The sequence below is a fragment of the Sorex araneus genome, chromosome 1 (assembly GCF_027595985.1).
Source record: "Sorex araneus isolate mSorAra2 chromosome 1, mSorAra2.pri, whole genome shotgun sequence".
Taxonomy (NCBI): Eukaryota; Metazoa; Chordata; class Mammalia; order Eulipotyphla; family Soricidae; genus Sorex; species Sorex araneus.
This window is the reverse complement of record NC_073302.1, coordinates 156,715,651-156,733,434: the sequence shown is the minus strand read 5'-3', so window position 1 is coordinate 156,733,434 and position 17,784 is coordinate 156,715,651. Positions and strand designations below refer to the sequence as shown.

At 40.3% G+C, this 17,784-nt stretch overlaps 1 protein-coding gene across 2 annotated transcripts in view; it reads right to left on the bottom strand.

The window, feature by feature from the left end:
- Positions 1-17,784, bottom strand: part of CMYA5 (cardiomyopathy associated 5) — a 113,383-nt gene that overhangs the window by 61,775 nt on the left and 33,824 nt on the right. For both annotated transcript variants that reach the window (XR_008627920.1, XM_055123773.1), the window contains exons 2-4: positions 6,635-15,896; positions 2,864-2,959; positions 534-767 (exon numbers count right to left, since the gene is read on the bottom strand). Coding sequence is in view for 1 of the 2 variants with exons in the window: in XM_055123773.1 (XP_054979748.1) it covers positions 534-767; positions 2,864-2,959; positions 6,635-15,896 (9,592 nt within the window). In the remaining variant the exon portion in view is untranslated. The remainder of the gene's footprint in view (positions 1-533; positions 768-2,863; positions 2,960-6,634; positions 15,897-17,784) is intronic.

Here is a 17,784-nt window from a genome sequence, read left to right as displayed (position 1 = left end):
CCTTGCATGCGGCAGACCTGGGTTCGATTCCTTCATCCCTTCGGAGAGCCTGGCAAGCTACCCATTGCGTATTTGATATGCCAAAAACAGTAATAACAAGTCTCACAATGGAGACATTACTGGTGCCCGCTGAAAATTGGTGAACAACCGGACTACAGTAATAATAATCATGATTTATAATACTATTAATAACAGGGCTTCCTGCATAAAAAATCCTAGTACCACATCCTTCACCGGAGTGTCTGCTTCCCCTCTTTGCTCCCCCACCCCCATACTCCGTTCCACACACATTTCTGTGGTAAGCTCCTTACTGCAGACCAGTTCCCATTTCTGGTGCCTTGGGACAATTTGTTATTCCCCTGCAATGTTTCCTTATATTCCATGCATAAGAGAGATTGTTCTGTGCTGCCTTCATAATTTTTAAATGTCAGATAGTTACAAATTATCTTAGGGAACATCAAAGATGAATTTTTTAAAATAGACTGTGCCAAGGTGGGTTCAAGGCGTGTGGGCCTGTCGTAACAGGTGCTTACAGTCAGGAACACAGTCTCGTCAAGCTCCTCTGCTTCTCTCACTATGCTCTCCAGGGTGTCTTTGGCAGTATCCATACTCTGCAGAAAATGGACCATTTGGTCATGCAAGAATTCCATCTTCTTTTTCTTCACTTCCTCAAAGCTCTGGGCCTTCTCATCATACTGTGCCAAAACTCTCTTCATCATTTCTTCATTCTGTTCTTCTAGCCTTTTCTCATTTTTACTACAGTTTTCCTAAAAAGCAAACAAAAATGTCTGAATGAAACAAAAAGTGTGTATCTTTTTCTCTTTTTTAAACAGAACCACCAGCCTTTGACAGAAGTGAAGTCTGATTTCCTGAAAAGAAAGTTACAGATTATGTACACACACTATAAATTTCCACAGCCCCCACCACTTTGTCAGAGTTAGCATTGCAATAGAATTTACTTTGAGAATATTATCAAAAACATTCAGTACATGAAACATACATACAAAAGATGTTTGTATGGGAGTTTTTCCACATGATGAATCTTGAATATGGCCTTTCAAAGGAATGTGGCTCTATGAGCTTCTGGGAACAGAGGTGGGTGTGGGGATGGGGTAGTACCATTTTCAACACTCCCTGAAAATCCTTATGTGATCATGAGGAAGAGTGGAGGAAGGTGGGGAGCAGACAGGATATTGGAAGGATGCTACACTCACAAAGCTCTCCAGGAATGGGGCACTTTCACTCTGGCAGGGGAAACTGAATTACCCATCTGAACAAATCCAGATGCCTAGCTGTCCTCACTAGCCCAGTGAGGGATAAGGTTTGATCATATAATTGACTGTATAAAGAGGACGCTTTAGGAGTGACAATTAGCAGATATAAACTGATCTGCAACAAGGATAAGCAGCCCTCTCTCAAGCAAACCAGGACATAGACTACCTGAGCGATAGGGGGACTGGGCACCAGCCTGTTTCCAGGGGCCTTGAATCCTCTACAATGCCTGCCTGACAATTGAGGCAGTTTGGACCATCTCTGTATATGTGCAGAGTATCCCCTCACTGTGAAGGGCACCTGGAGGATATGAACTCTTCAAGAGAATGAGGCCATGAGACACTCATTTGTCCTCGACAATGATTTCATGCACCTCTGCAGAGCTACGAACTCAGACCCAAGTTCAAGTCCTAGCTTTCAACTTATTATGTCCTTGGGCATATTTAACTCTAAGTCTCAGTTTATTCTCTATAAAACAGGAACTATAATAATAATAATAACAACAACTGTATCATAGTTGTGAGATATTTATTTCACAACTATGTGAGAGTTAAATTGAAAAAGGGAAAGCTCCACCATCAAGAGTACCAAATAAGTGTGTGGGCAATTTTTTGCATTTTTATTTTAAGCACTGTGATTCACAATACTGTCAATGGTAAAGTTATATGCACAAAACATTCTAGCACCACATTCTCCACCTGAGTGTCTGTTTCCCCCACAACTGTTGCAGCATCTCCCTCTCTATCCTAGCCTCTCTGCCCCAGCCCTCCTGTGGTACCTGACCCAGCTACAGTAAGGTTCATATTAAGCACCAATTCTCAGTTTCTGTTGCCTTCAGGCATTTGATATTTTCTTACAATGTTCCTTACATCTCACATGTGAGGGAGATCATTCTATATCTGTCACCTTCTGACTACACTCAACACGATACTCTACAGATATATCTCACACTAGTGAGACTGGCACAAATCACAAAGAACAAAACAATCACTGTTGACAGAATATGAGGGGAGAGAAACCCTCATTTGCTGCTGGTGAGTATGCCAATTTGTGGTCCAGGCTTTTTGAAAAACAACATGTGTGCATTTTTAAGAAAAAGTAATTTGTTCTTAGAAACTAGTCCCACAATTTACACATAGAAGACACAGAGGACCCTCTACTATGTGTATGTGGCAGGGAACAGGGAGGCTGCTTAGAAGGGTCCATCCCAGGACTTCATACATGTGAGTCATGTGCTCTACCACTGATCTATGTCTCCAGCTCCAGGATCTTCACTTGTAATAGAATAAAACAGTGGCGAACAACATTGGATGCACAAACCCCAATTCATATTCTTTATTTATCCATTTATTTATTCATGGCTTTTTGGGTCACACCCAGCAATGCTCAGGAGTTAGTGTTGGTCAGGAATTGTTTCTGGTGTTGCTTGAGGGACAACATGGGATGCCAGGGATCGAACCCAGATTGGCCGCATGCAAGGCAAAAGCCCTACCCACTGTATTATTGCTCCAGCCCCTCATATCCTTTTAGTTTGGAATCACTTACTTGTGCTATCACAAACAATCAAAATAAAGGAGATATGGCAACTTACCTCAACGGTGTTAAAAAAGGATTCTATCTCAGTAACAAAGGCTTCAATCCTCAAAGACTTTTCTTGTAAATTTTCTAGAAATTCTGCTAACTGAACCTAAAAAAAAGAAGATAGCTTTAGTATGTGACTGTTAGGTAAAGAACTTCAAGCAGTGAGCTCTACTTTGCTTATAAATATAGTGTGTTTAGTAGAAATATACTATCTCATGTTCATCAACAAATATCTGTCACTGTCACTGTCATCTCGTTGCTCATTGATTTGTTTGAGCGGGCACCAGTAACATCTCTCATTGAGAGACTTATTGTTACTATTTTTTTGCATATCCAATACGCACAGGTAGCTTGCCAGGCTCTGCTGCGCAGGTTCGATACTCTCGGTAACTTGCCGGGCTCTATCTATCTTTAAATTTTCTTTGCTGCTTCCTCTAAATTGCCCAAGTAAATCCCTAGGATAAACCATTCAGAGATATGTGAATGAAACCCACACATTCATCATTTTCTCAAACAAAAAGATGGATTTCTGAGTGAGTTGGTGAGATCAAAGCATACTTGTTGTAGTGAACCATAGGATAGAGCTCTTTCTCCTTACTGAAGTCTCATTTTTCAGTTATCTATTTTCTTCTAAGTTTTCAGAGCTTTTGCTGAACTGATTCAAGATACTTGAGTAGTTTCCTTACATATGTAGAATGACCTTAGGTGTTCCTGGAGTACATGGACTGAAAAGATAAATCAAGCCCAATTTACCAGGCCAAAGTATAGCATACCACATGAAGGGAACAGTCTGCTAAAGAGACCTGAGATGCTAATGGCCCTCAAGAAGTTAAAACAGTCAAGAGGGAAAGTCAGCTCTAAACATGGATAACAGGAAAGAAGACACTACATTAGACATAGTTAGAAACCTAAAGCTGTGACTCATCCTGGTAAACAATAGAGAACAATGCAGAATAGCAGAACTTCAGCTATCCATACACTAGTAGAGAATGATTGGGAAATTACATTGAAGTTCCTTCAAGATCTATCTTTTGCTTCTCTCGATAGCCCCTACTTCTTCACAAACCCCTTTCCTCGGACTCTTTCTCACCTCTGTGTCTTTCATATGGTATTCCTTATTTCTAGAACATCCCATCTGTCCATGATGACTGAGAGAACTCCATCTAATTTAAGGTTCACTCAAGCATCATCTTTTCTAGATATCTCACCGGTCCTGTGATCATTTTACTCACTCCCAAAAGGTTGGTTTCTTAGGACACTTAGCTTTCACAGTGCCAAACTAATTTGGGGGAATCTACAGGTCTATTTTGCCTCATTCTTTTAATTCCCAACATTAGAAGTTTCTGTAATGAAATGGGAAGTTAATAAACAAAGGGAGAAAAAAGGAAGCAAGAAAAGTGAAGTAAGAAATAAAATATAAACAAAAGACAAGTCACAATAGAAGGGGTGAGGTCGGAAGAGGCAAGGACCTGACTAATCATAAACGTGGCTGTTGGTTCCTGGATAATCATAAATGCCCTACTGAGAAGAGTCTAATAACCCCTTAAGTCAAATCTGTTGCCTGGGCTACAAACGGAGGACTCTGTTCTGTTAACTAATTTTTAAAAGTTGATAGCCAGTGGTTGGAGCGATAGCACAGCGGATGGGGCATTTGCCTTCCATGCGGCTGACCTGGGTTCGATTCCCAGCATCCTATATGGTCCCCCGAACACTGCCAGGAGTAATTCCTGACTGCATGAGCCAGGAGTAACCCCTGTGCAATGCCGGGTGTGATCCAAAAAGAAAAAAAAAGTTGCTAGCCAACTCAATCTTCTTGTTTTACTTAACAAGATGAAGCAATACTCTTTCTCTTTAACCAACTAGTTTTCTACTTTTTCTTTATTATTTAAAGAGGAAGGTAATATAAAAAATAGTTTTAGAAGGAAACATCCTATCTGCATTGTTTTAAATTTACAATATTTAGATGGGATTACTTTTCAATTTCTAAAGTTGTATAGAGATTAAAACAGAATTTAAAAGGTTAGAAAAATCTGTTTTTTTTCTACTGATAAGTGGGAGTCTATTTCATGGATACTAACTTATTCCAAAGTCCAAGATTCCTTACAAGAAATTGCCTTATCCCCTACCTCCAGACTTGACCTACAGAAGAAAATCAATATCAGACAAGTTAAGAAAGATAAATTTGTTAGACAAAACATTGCCAGGATTCTATTAATATCTTTTTGAATCAAAATGAGTCTGACAATTATTTAACGCTGACTTAATTGAATAATTATTGTGAAAATGGCTACCATTAATTAGCAAGGCAGTCTGCCGATCACAATAGATACACAATCATGAGTCAGAGTTCTGGCCTCAGACAAATCTGGGTAACAAGCTTTATTCTGTCCTCCATGACCTTGGGAAAATCACTTAAATGATCTGAGTCTATTTCATTATCTGATGGCAATCCTTTGTGAGAATTCAAAGCTGTCTTGTTAATAACCATGAGATTCAGCCTACAGAAATAAGTCTGTTAAGATGGTGGGAGCAGGTTCAAGGCAAGAAGAGTAGGCACCTAGAAATGGTGGAAGGATATTGGCATTCCGGTGGTGAGTGTGGTGCAATAACATTGTAAGCCTATAACATTAATATTAATTTATCATAAATAATAATACTGTAATTTTTAGGTTATCTAGTAATTAAATAATCCATGTGTCTGGTAGTAAGTGCCTAATTCTTACTATTATTTGCATGTTAAGATCATTTTGGCCACTGTATGGAAGATGTACTAAAGATAAGATATAAAAGTAAGGATTCCACTTAGAAGGCCATTGAAGGTAAAGGAGAACCTCAAAGATTAAAAACTTGCTTCTGTAATCACAAACATAAGGATATTATGATTAACTACTTAACACTGGAAACCTAGAGACATAGAAAGAATACAAAATTTTTCCATTTCTAACAATTTTATAAGAGAAAACATGTAAAAAGTCTAAATTTAAAATGTTTTACAGAATATTTTATATGATTTACCATAAAATTTCTCCATTTACATAAATGTGTATTTTTTTAATCTTTTTCAGACTTGGGAGCTCCATTGATTTGGGTGCTCAGATGCTACTCCAGGCACATTGCTAAGGGGTCTTGAGGAGGACTGAACCTGGGTCTCATACACATAACACGAGCTGTCTTTTCACCCTGTACGTGTGTATTCTTAAAGGATAATATTATAGGTAACACAATATAGATAATAAAGTGCTTTATTTTTTAAGTATATTTTTAATTTAAAGCTGTATAGTGTTTCTCAAGGCTGGAGAGATACTACATGTGGCCAACCCGGGTTCAATCCCAGCACCCAATATGGTTCCCCAAACCCACCATGAGTAGTACAGAGCCAGGAGTAAGCCCTGAGCCCCATTGGGTGTGGCCCAAACAATAATCAAATTTGGTTGGGGGGGTGATGTCGGAAAAAATTAAGTTCTTTAGAGTTTTTTGACAATGTTAAGGACAACTGCTATGATATAACAAAACCCCTCAAAGTAGTCACTGGGTTATTTATTTTGGCATCTCTAGAACTTGTAAAGGCTAAGCACATAGGGTTTGTCTAATAAATGTTTGTCAAATTGATTTTAATGAGATGCCTAACATAATAATATTTCTATACTTTCAGGCTTTGTAAGCTTTTAGTTATCACTATTATGCCTAATGTTGAATTTATCTATTATTCATCATTTTAAAATTGAGAACGTGAAATGAAATCCAACGTGTTATGAATTTGTATTCTTTAAGATCTATTTACCTTTACAGCACTTATAGCTGTGTCAAGCGTTGAAACCTCGTGGTCTTTATGGGTGCCAAGAAGCTTGTCAGCAGCAGAAATTAGACCTTTGCAGGTGTAGCAGTATGTGTCAACCTGGGTCTTTTTGGATTCTTTTTGATCATCTTCCATTACTAACTCTGGTGAGACTTGATCTTGTTCTGTCTTCTCTCTGTCCAACTCTTTTGGTTCAGTAGACATACTTTGTTCCACTTGATTCACAAATTCATTTTCACTGATGAATTCAAAGGATTCCTTTTCTTGAGATGTATCTTCAGGCAGGGGCTCTGAATGTCGTTCTTCTGATAAAATGTCTTGAGTAACCACTTCATAACTCAGGGATTCAGCAAATTCATACTCATCCTGAACAGGGCTATTGCGGGGCCTAGCTTCACTTGGCTCAGGTGGGATCATTGGTTTTGATTCTTCTTGCAAAGTTTCTTGAATACAAGTCGCACCCATTGCAAATTCTTCCTCTAAGAAGGACACCTCTACTGGGACATTCAGATTGACCTCTGGACTAGCACTTCCTGCTTCATTACCCTGACTGCTTGTTTCATCTACTGTCTCCAGGACATTATGTGTATCTTCAAATGGAACTGCATAGCTTATCTTCTGGCTAACCACTGTGACTTCCTCAGTGACAGGAGTTTTCATATGTGTCGTTTCCTTGATCTCCACATGGCCCACTGGTTCTCTTTCCCTGTAAAGTGCTTTCTGGTCCTTTCCAAAACTCTTCTCCCCTGAAATAGTTTCAAACTTATCCCCAACTTCCCCTTCTGCAGGTATCAGTTGGTAGGAATCATCCTTATCAACTGTTTCTTCTTCAAGACGTTGGCCTTGGTCCTTTTGAGTTACAGATGTGTCATGCAGAATGTCATCTTTGAGTATGTACTTCTCAAAATATAGTCCTGTTCCATCATCAGTGTCAGAATTTCTGCTAGGAAATGATGCCTCCGAATTCACACTGTCACCATCAGAAGTTGTCTCCTCTTCCTTCTTTTTCTCTGCAACTGCTTCTTCATATAGATCCTTGTATAAAAACGAAAGCGCAGGTGGTTCTTCCAGGAGTTCGGGGTTAATGGGTTTAGGAGTGGCAGAAAATATCTGTGTTGGTGACAAAACTCCTTCCTCTTCAGCAAACAAAGGCATTCCAGGTGACTTTGAGTCCACATCTCTATTTATGCCCTTTGGAGCATCTCTGTCAGCTGATGTTTGGATATCCAGAGACTTTTGGGTCTCTGAAAGAGAATATTGGCTATAGTCTTTTTCCATTCCATAAAAACTTTCATCTAGTTTGACCAACTCATATTCATGTTCTAAGGCACTTTCCTCTGAACTTTCTGGAAAAGACGTTGCTTCTTCTGTAGCCTCCTTTGAAAGTTCTGCTTCAACATTTAGTTTCCATGGATCTTTCTGCTCTTCTTGTACTGGGGTGATGTTATAATCAATTAATGTATATTTTTCAAAATAATCCTCTTCACTGGGAATTGTAGGCTGGCTAAAGGCTAAGTCACCAGTTTCTGAATCTGTGGTCATCTCCTCTTGTGTGTTATAAGCTTCCCTTGGTTTATTTTCTTTCAATGATGTAACTTTTCTATCAGAATCATCTAACTCACTCTTTAATGTTTTATGACAAGCAGCAGTCTCATTAGTATCATGGAGCATAATTGTCTTCAATGAGGATTTCTCTTCCAAATATTCTAACTTATCTTGCATTTGTTCACTTTCTTCCTGATCAACAGAAGAAATAAATGCAGGAGCATGAATGTTCAGTATCTCACAACCTTCAGAAATGACTCTGAAGGCACTCTTCTGATCTTCTGAAAGTCCAGCTGGCTTACTGGTCACTGTGAATTTGTCACCTTTTACATATATATCAGTGGGCTCTTTAGATATTTGTTTAGTAGAAACCATTTTATCAGCATCAGTTTTTGATGCATTTGTTATAAATTCAGTGTAATTCCTCTCTGGTGAAGAGTATGATTCATTTACAGGAGCACTTTCTACATCTTCCAAGTGGTGCTTTGACATGAGAACAGACTGTTTAGATACTTCAGATGTTTGATCCCTAGAAGTTTGAATGGTGTGGACTGTATGCTTATCTACAGTAATTTCTGACCATGGCATTCCTTGTTTCTTCTCTGTACTAATTTCTGGTGAAGCTCCTGAAGCAAATTTTTGTGGTTCTACAGGTGAGACCAAATGGGATGGTGTTTCTATGCTCTTCGTTTTATCAAAAGAATAATCAAAAATACTTTCAGATTCTTTAGTTGGAGACATTTGCTTCATACTTTCTTTTGTTATATCCACCAAACCACTTTTTGTAAAATCTGACACCGTGACCTCTCCCTTTTCTTCACTATGACTCATCACATCTCTGCTTGGCTTTACCGATACCAGGTTGTCTTTGTTAGGTAAAGATCTGTCAACTATTTCTTCATGATAAGGAAGATCCCCTGGAAAGGAGGTCTTGGCTTTCTCCACCAAAACTTCAGTTTCTTTTAATAGCTGTGGTTGAGTCTCTATTGCCTTTGTTTCCCTAATTTGGGGGTAAGTCTCTAAAATTGTGGTTTCTGGTTTTTCCGTAACAGATGCAGCTTTAACTAATGAAGATGGTTGTGCTTCACCCAAAGAATGATCTAAAGATATAGCTGATTCTTCAGGCTTAAACTTGGCTCCAGTCACAGAATAAGGCTCTATCTCCTGCTGCTTCTTTTCTTCTTGGAATACATGGGATTGCCTTTCTTTTTCTTCTCTCTTCTCCTCCTCAATAATTGTGTAGCTCTCCTTGTGGTCTTCATTTTGACAGAATTGCGGCAGCACAGCAGCAGCTTTTGATTCTTCCAATTTAATGGGGCCAGATCCATGTATAATTTGTACCTTCTCTATTTCATTATTATGTCCAAGGTCGAATGGGCCCACGGTTTCTTGCTTTTCTGCCAGTACCTTCTTTTCTGAGGAAAATGATCTGGTTTCTAAGTGATCTTTCACTTCTGTTGGGCTAAGAGAGCTGAGTTTTAGTTCCTCACCAGAAATGTTCAAGGAAGTTGGTTTTGGCATTTCTTTCTTTAGTATGTCTTCACCAAGATCAATTAAACTGCCTTTAGATTCTTCAATTGGAGAAATTATTGACTCTGACTTCACAGATTCCCTCATGATATTTTTACTTGTGAAGTTAGATGAAGCTAATTTTGGCTCTTGCACCGTATCTACATCAAAGGAAAAGGGTGATGTTTCTTTTTGATCAATTCTTGGCTCTTCCTTTAGAATAGAAATATTCCATTCAGATGGAGAAATTTCTCGCTCCTGTACTTTTTTACTATCAGTGACATGAATAGGAATCTCATTTTTGGCTTCTTCCATAATGGATTTTTCATTCATGGGGGTATAAGATTGAGTTTCTTGATATTTCTTGCCATTGGCAGATGAAACTGTCAAGTTTAGATCCCTTTCTTCTGTAGAATCTAAGATTTCTTTCTGCCAATTATCTTTACCAGATTCCTCCAAGTTGGATTTTGACTGTGGTGAAACTTCTACATTTGCCAAAAATGTGGGTTTTTCTTTCAAGTTTTGACCTTCTTCAGATTTGACTGAAATACCACTGGGTTCTTCAGCAACATTAAGTTTTGCCTCTGGCATTAGGTGATCAGCAGCTGGTTTTTCTGTAAAATCAGCCGGAGCTGGACCTTTAGAATCTACCACAGTTCCCACTTTTTCTACAGATGGACTCGACTGAGTGTCTACATCTTTTTTAGCAACTTTGTTATCTGGAGTGCTAGATCCAAAAAACAAACTGGACATCCATGATGTAAAAGATGAAATTCCTTTCTTTCCCTTTTCCTCAGAGATGACTGACTCAGCTGCTTCTGATTGTTTCGGCAGCTTTTGCGTCATCTCAGGTGATTCAGGGGATTCACTATCCGGGCTTGAGGAGAGGGATTTTACCAAAGTGGGTATTCTCACTTCTGGTGCTGCTTTCCCTTGCTCATTAGTATCATCTACAACCTTGGACAGAATTAGTTTTGAGTCTTCTGGTGGCTTCTCTCCAGGTACGGATGTCTGCCTATTTACTTCTTTTTCATTGTCCAGAGTAGATCTCACACCTTCTATGGTGAAATGGGCCACTCTAGCAGGAGAGGGCATCATTTCTGATCTGACTTGTTCCACTGAAGGTCCAGATACTGATTTCTGGTTAATTCTCTCAGGAAGAGGTTTGACTTCTTTCTGACTGTCTTCCTTGAGAGACCTGGAAAATTCAGATTTTTCTTTCTCTGATAATAGAGTTTTACCTCCCACCAAAGAATGAATCTGGTTTTTCTCTACTTCATCTGTCTCTATAGTTTCAGTACGAAATAAAGATTTTGGTTCTTGTAATGAGAAATCAGATTCTTCAGCAGAACTTGGTAGAACCTGCTTTCTGATTTTATCTGCCTGGTCTTCATGGGACTGAACAGGCTTGAGCTGCCCTGTTATCTGAGCATCACTGCTGTTGGAGAAGCCCAACTTCATGGATCCCCATTGTGGTTGTCTCTCTTCAGGATAACTTGCCACATCTCCTTCTGGCTCTACTCCCTGTGGAGAATGAAGGGCTTCCTTCATCTGTGTTTCTGTAGCATCTGCTGTCTCCACTGCCTGTTTATTCTGATGATCACTGAAGGTCGGGAATGCTGGAGCTACCTCTTCTGACATTAGATTTTCCAACTCAAGAGAAGATCTTGCCATTTCTTCAGTTTCAACTTTAGGAACTGTATGTTTGGGGGCAAGTGACACATTCTCTGAGGAAGTAATTTCTGTTTCTTTTTCCTTTGTCTCATCTTCTAGTTGGAATGAAAGCTTGTGTTCAGGTTCTGATGCCTTTGACGAAGACACATATTTCTCTTTCTGGGATACAACCAAATGTTCAGAGTCAAGGATGTTAGAAAAAGAAATACTTTGTTCATTTTCCACCCTAGCTTCCTTAGGCACATCTGAGTGCTGAGTAGACAATGTTTTGGTTATTGGCAACCCAGGTTTTACTTCTTCAGTTTCTACCTCTAGTATGACAGAATGTTCTAATTTGGAGGATATGCTTGAAGGTGAATCATACTTAATTTCCTTCTCTACTTCTGACCAAGCCAAATGTTTGGAGGGAGTAGTTTCAGTGGGAGAAGAACTATCTTTAATTGCTCCTTTCTCTTCTTCTTTCAGGACTGAATGTTCATCTATAGGTGTTGTCACTGGTGACAAACCACTTCCTAATTCACTCTTTCCTGCTTTTGTTAATACCGGTTGCTCTCGGGGACTGGAAAGCAGGGAATCTGCTGGGATGTCTTCCTTTGCTAATTCGGTTGAACTGGAATCTTGCTTAGTGGCTGATGCAGTTACTGAAGAGCTGGATTCAACTTCTTTCTTTATTTCTTCTGACAAAGCTGAGAATTCTTGTGCAGGTGGTCCATGTTTAGTTTCCTTTTCAATTCCCAGTGAAGCTGAATGGAGCACTCCAGGTGTAACTGTTATTTCAGAATCAGGTTTTACTTCTGTTTTCTCTGCTGATAAAGCCTCAGGCCCAGATGAAGATGTTTCCTTTAGAGGAGAATATGGTTGTTTTATTTCAGGCTCATTCTCTAATAACATTCTATGATCTAGTTCAGATGTCGCAGTTGGAACTAAATTGGGTTTTACATCCTCCTTTGGCTCATCTACCAAGTCAGAAAGAACTGAATATTTCATCTCAGAACCCGGAACATTTGGAGACTTAGGCTCTATTTCTTGATCTTGTGATACATGTGCAATAGTTTCTTGAGAATCGGGCACAATTGCTTCCTTACTTTTAACTTTGAATGAATCCATCTGTTCATTTGCAGTGTTTGGAGTAAGGGATGCTTTGTGTTCTTGTTCTTTATTTGTCTGGCCTGAATCGGGTGAAACCAAATGCTGAGATGCAGATTTGGTTTCTTGGTCTACCATGGATGCTTGTACAGGTAAGGAAACAGATGTTGCAGCTACTGACGAACTAGCCTTAATTTCTCCCTTCTCTGATTCACTAGTTGGATATGGTAGAATCATTTCCTCAGTTTTGGGTTCTGAAGACGCTTGAGTTCCCTGCTTCTGTGCTGAGACAAGATACTCAGATACAGATGCTGTGGGAGCTTGCACATTAGGCTGAGTTTCTGCTTCCTCTGATTTATGTAACTGACTAAAGTCTTCAGATGTAGACATTTTGAGATGTTCAGGCACAGGTGTAGCAGCTGTTGATATAATATCTTCCTTTTCTGTTTCTGAGAAGTAGGAATATGCTGAAGTAGACATATCAGACAACAAAGAATCAGGCTCAATTTTACTTTCCTTTGTCTCTGGGATTCTATATGGTGGAACTGAAACTTGTGATGATGAGTCCGGAGAAAAAAGATCAGCTTCTTCTGTGTCTTCATCTGACAAAATAGTGTGTTCAGATGGTGATGTTAAACATATTGGAGAATCATTTTCAAATTCTCTTTTCTCTGTTTCCCTCATTGCATAGGGTGAGAATGAGAATTCTGATGCAAATGCTGAATCTGGAGAAAAGGGTCCAATGTCTTCTTGTTCTTCTTCTGAGAAATTTGTTGGGGAAGAGATGCCTTTTAGATTTAGGGGGGATCCATGATCAATTTCCTCCTGTGTTTCTGGTGGTGGGATTGAAAACTCAGAAGCAGAGGTGGAGGAGGGTGTGTATCGCTCCATTTCTGCTGTCTCTTCTGATAGGCCCACAGTTTCAGAGGGAGTGGCAGGAAATTGTGGAGCCTTGCATTCAGAAGTCATCTCAGCCATGTGTGGTGGAAGAGATGGTTCTGACACAGTGCCCAACTCTGGGGAATGTAGACCCATCTCTTCCTTCTCTTCAACTGACAGAATGGTGTGCACAAAATCACCCTTTGATTTTAATGGGGATACATCAATTATTTTCTGTGGGGATTCTGATGTTACATCTGGTGGAACTGCACCTTGGGAAGTCAGTACTGAATCAGGCATGTAATGCCCACTTTCTGAGGCCTCTTGTTCAGACACAATTGTGTGTTCTCCTATAGCTGTGGGGGAAAGGGGAGGCTGGAATTCCAAAGTTTTCTTAGTTGTGGATGGTGAGACAGAGGGTTTAGACTCAGAGGCCACATTGTCCTCTGGGGAAAATAATCCAGTGTCTTCCTTTTCTTCTTCTGACAAAATGGTATGCTCAGAAACACCTTTTGATTTTAATGGGGACTTCTGGTCAACCATCTGCTTTACTGGTTCTTTTGTTGTGAGTGAAGGAACTGTCTCTTCCAATGCAGATGTGGAATCTGGCGTGAAATTCCCACTTTCTGAAACCTCTTCTTCAGATAGAACTGTGTGTTCTGAGGTCCCTACTGAGAACTGTGGTGACTGGCATTCAGAAGGCTTCTCAGTTGTGACTGGTGACAGAGAGTGTTCAGATACAGAGGCTGAAGCTGGGGAATAAGATTTAAATTCCTCATTCTCATCTGAGAAGACTTCACGTTCGGATTCAGTTTTTACATCAGCAGGTGATATTGGTTCAAGTTCTCGTTTCTCCAGTTCATAGTTCAAATCCTGTGGTACTGAGTACTCTGATGCAAAAGCAGAGTCTGTAGAAACAGACTCAATTTCCTCTCTTTCTTCCTCAGATAAAATAACATGTTCAGGTGTTGATGTAGCTGGTGTGGCTAGACTGGGCTCCTCTTCCTTCTGCTCCACTTCAGGGGCCATATGCGGTGGGAAGGACTCCTCAGAAACAAATGGACTTTCCAGATAATCAAGTTCTTTTATCTCTTCTTCTACTAAATTAGAATCTGTAGGTTCAGGGATAGCAGCTGTTGGTAGAGAAGCTTCTTTTTCTTCTTTTTGTGGTTCTTCTACTATCGGAGGTTCAGAAAGAGAAACAGCTGGTTCTGGCTCATTTTCCTCCTTTTCTCTTTGGACATCAAGATGAGGAGTGGTCTGCTGTTCAGACTCTGATTCTTCCCTTTCTAGTGAAGTCACATCTATCTCTTTTTTCTCTGGGCTCAAACCTTCCTGGGCAGATGCTGCCTGACCTAATGAAGCTGCTTCCAGAATGTCATTCTCCCCCTCCAGGGAAACAGAAAGATTGGAAGAATCCTCGAATTCCTTCTCCACCTCTTCCACCAAAGGTGGAGAGACTAAGGAGTCATGCTCTGCAGTTACCAGTTCTTGTGAATCAGACTCAAGGTCTTCCTTGGCTGCTTCCAGGAGCACCGTTGCTGGTGTATCCGGGGTGAGAGAGGTAGGCTCCATTTCACTGGGCTTGGTTTCTGTGCTTGGGTGTGGTGGCACTGACTGTGAAGTGAGATGCTCAGTTTCCTGCACTGCTGTGTCATTAGCCGTCAAGGAGGAAACTGTATGCTCAGCAGCAGATGTGGCCTTCCGGGGAGAATCAACATAAGTTTTCTTCTGATCTTCATGACTCAATGAGGTTAGAGACTTCGATGCTTTGGAGGAGAGTGCACCTCTCCAGGGTGATGCAGGCTCTTTTATTTTATCATCTCCTGTGCTTTGGGCTCCTAATCTACTTGTTTTAAAGCCTCTATTAAAATCACGATTGTCCAAATCAGACTCTAGACTAATGGATGCCTCTTTCCCCTTCCTATAATGTATTTCTTTAATTACATAACCCTTTGGCAATGTCCCATAAAATTGCAAAGGAATTAATTCCTCTTTAACGGAATTAAACATCTTAATTTTATACTGTACTGTTCCTATGTAGACTGGTCTTAACACGAACGGTTTGTGTTCTTTGTAAATTGCCCCAGTGATAGGAGGCGTATTTGAGGTGGTCTTCTTTTTTCTTGTTCTATCATAAATTCCAGTAGAAAAATTTTCTTTCTGGGTGTTTAGTGCCTGGCTCTCTGAAGTTAAAGGAGTGCCTTTCTCGTCTGCTGGAACATCTTGGGATTCCAAAGAATTTCTTTTTTTGTTGCTTTTCCGCCGCAACGATGGTGAACCATGCTTTGACTTGGGCTTTCTTTTCCGACCCTTCTTAACTTCATCCACAATAAAGGAAACATTCCCAGGAGGAGAATTCATGGTTGACCCTTCCCGACTACACACACCAGACGTCTGACTCTCTTCTGAGGCCCATGGAGTCGAAGACCCACTTGAATTGGTCTCCCAGGTGATTCCACTATCTTCCCGTTGAACCGTTACCATGGAAAAGGAAGGGTCCGAGATGATACACTGTTCCTTGGTCTTTCCCTCTTCATCCTCATCTGATAACCTATAGTAAATAAAGTTTTTGAAATGAATACTATGAATAATACCTATAATTCTTAATATAAAATTGACATTAGGTTACTCACTTGTTCTAAATAAATGCCCTATTTTTTCAGCTAAAGGATTAACGTGAAACCCAAATATACAGATAAATATTGTCACCTATATAAAGAAAGTGAGGAAGTATACAAAATTAGGTCTAAACATTAAAGTCAAAATAAAGCACATCCAGGACCGGAGAGATAGCTCAATGGTTGAGCACTTACCTTGCATGCAGAAAACCTAAGTTAAACCCCCACACTTCATGGTTCCCAAGCAGTGCCAGGAGTAACCTTTGGGCATAGAGCCAGGAATAACCGTACTCACTGTGTGACCCAGAACAAACAGAGAAAACACATTCAAGGCTTGAATGAATCCCCATTTCACAAACTCCAAAAATAAAAACCCCAACTTGAGTAAAATTTATCACCTTCCCTTTTCAGGATGCCATCCAGACCTCCTTGGGCTCACTCAGCTTCTCATTTGCACCCTCTAAAGCCAGGATCTTTGGCACAACCCCTGCATCTGTGTCCTGCATCTGTGCCCTGCATCTGTTCCTTCCTATTCCAGCATGCACTCCACCCTTTTGAGCTATCTAGCCGCCCCCCAATCTAGCACATTATAATAGTGTTTCAATGACTTCTTAACTGACATAACATTTATCTCTCAGCCAGGCTCCTCCAATCTCAATCTCCTGGCCATCTTTTAGACCAGTTTTACTAAAAATGTTCAGCATACAACTTCCTATTCAACAACAACAACAAAAAAACATCCCTCAAAAATTCCTTAGAAGTGTAGGGAGAAGGTGTTCAAAACTGTTAGCTCTCTGATCCCTATTTGGCCTTATTTTCAAGTACCCACTTCATCCTAACCAAACTGGCTCACTTCTGTTATAACTATAAAATTTGCTACTTGGTAACTACACTACGGTGACTCTGAAGCAGGAAACTAGGGTCACTGAACAGAAAGAGAGAAGGATCACAAAAACGTGGCTTACTGAGGGGGTACTTTCTTAACTATAAACCAGGGATCATAGCAGAACCTACCTCATGAGACTATCAGGAGCTTAAATGTGCTACATGAAAGCTTAGGGAAAGTACCAGACTTAGAGTCAATGCTCAATAAACTATAATCAGGCTTTTATCAAAGTCTTTGAACTGGACACCCAGTGTGTCTAGGTGTGATCCATGTTTTATGGGGCCCAAGGGTGACACATAATGATGCTCAGGCACTACTCCCTGCATGCTGTGTGGGGAACCCAGTGGTGCCGGGGATCTAACCCAGCACGTTGACTTATCTCCCCAGCCATTGTTTTCAACTGCTGGAGATGTCTGGGAAGACAAAGTTCATGCACTGCTCTCCTTTTCCCTCAAGAGACAGCTGCTTTGGTGACCAGGACTTCAGCTGCTGTTGGGTCCCTGGCTCAGGTTTCTCTACACTCTTCTGAACATTTGGCTGAAACTTTATACCCACCCCCTCCCCATGATCAGACTGTTCCTTCATTTAGAATACTCCCACTCCACTCTGTCTACACCTTTTCTGCATATCTAGTTTACACCTACTCTTCAAAGCTTCGGTTGAAAAATCTCCACTATTACCAGTCCTGACCAACTCAGCAGTCAGATTTGCCATCACATCATAAACTTTAAACTCATTAAAGTTCTGGAGCAGATAAGTACTACAGGGGATAAAGCACCCCAAATGGTCTCCTGAGAACTGCAAGGGGTTACTCCTGAGCACAGAACCAGAAATAGCCCCTGAGGACTTCTGGGTAAAAGGATTAAAATTCCATGAGCTAAGAAGACCTTGACACATTCATAGAGGGAAGTTTACAGTGATCAGCAGTGGGTTGG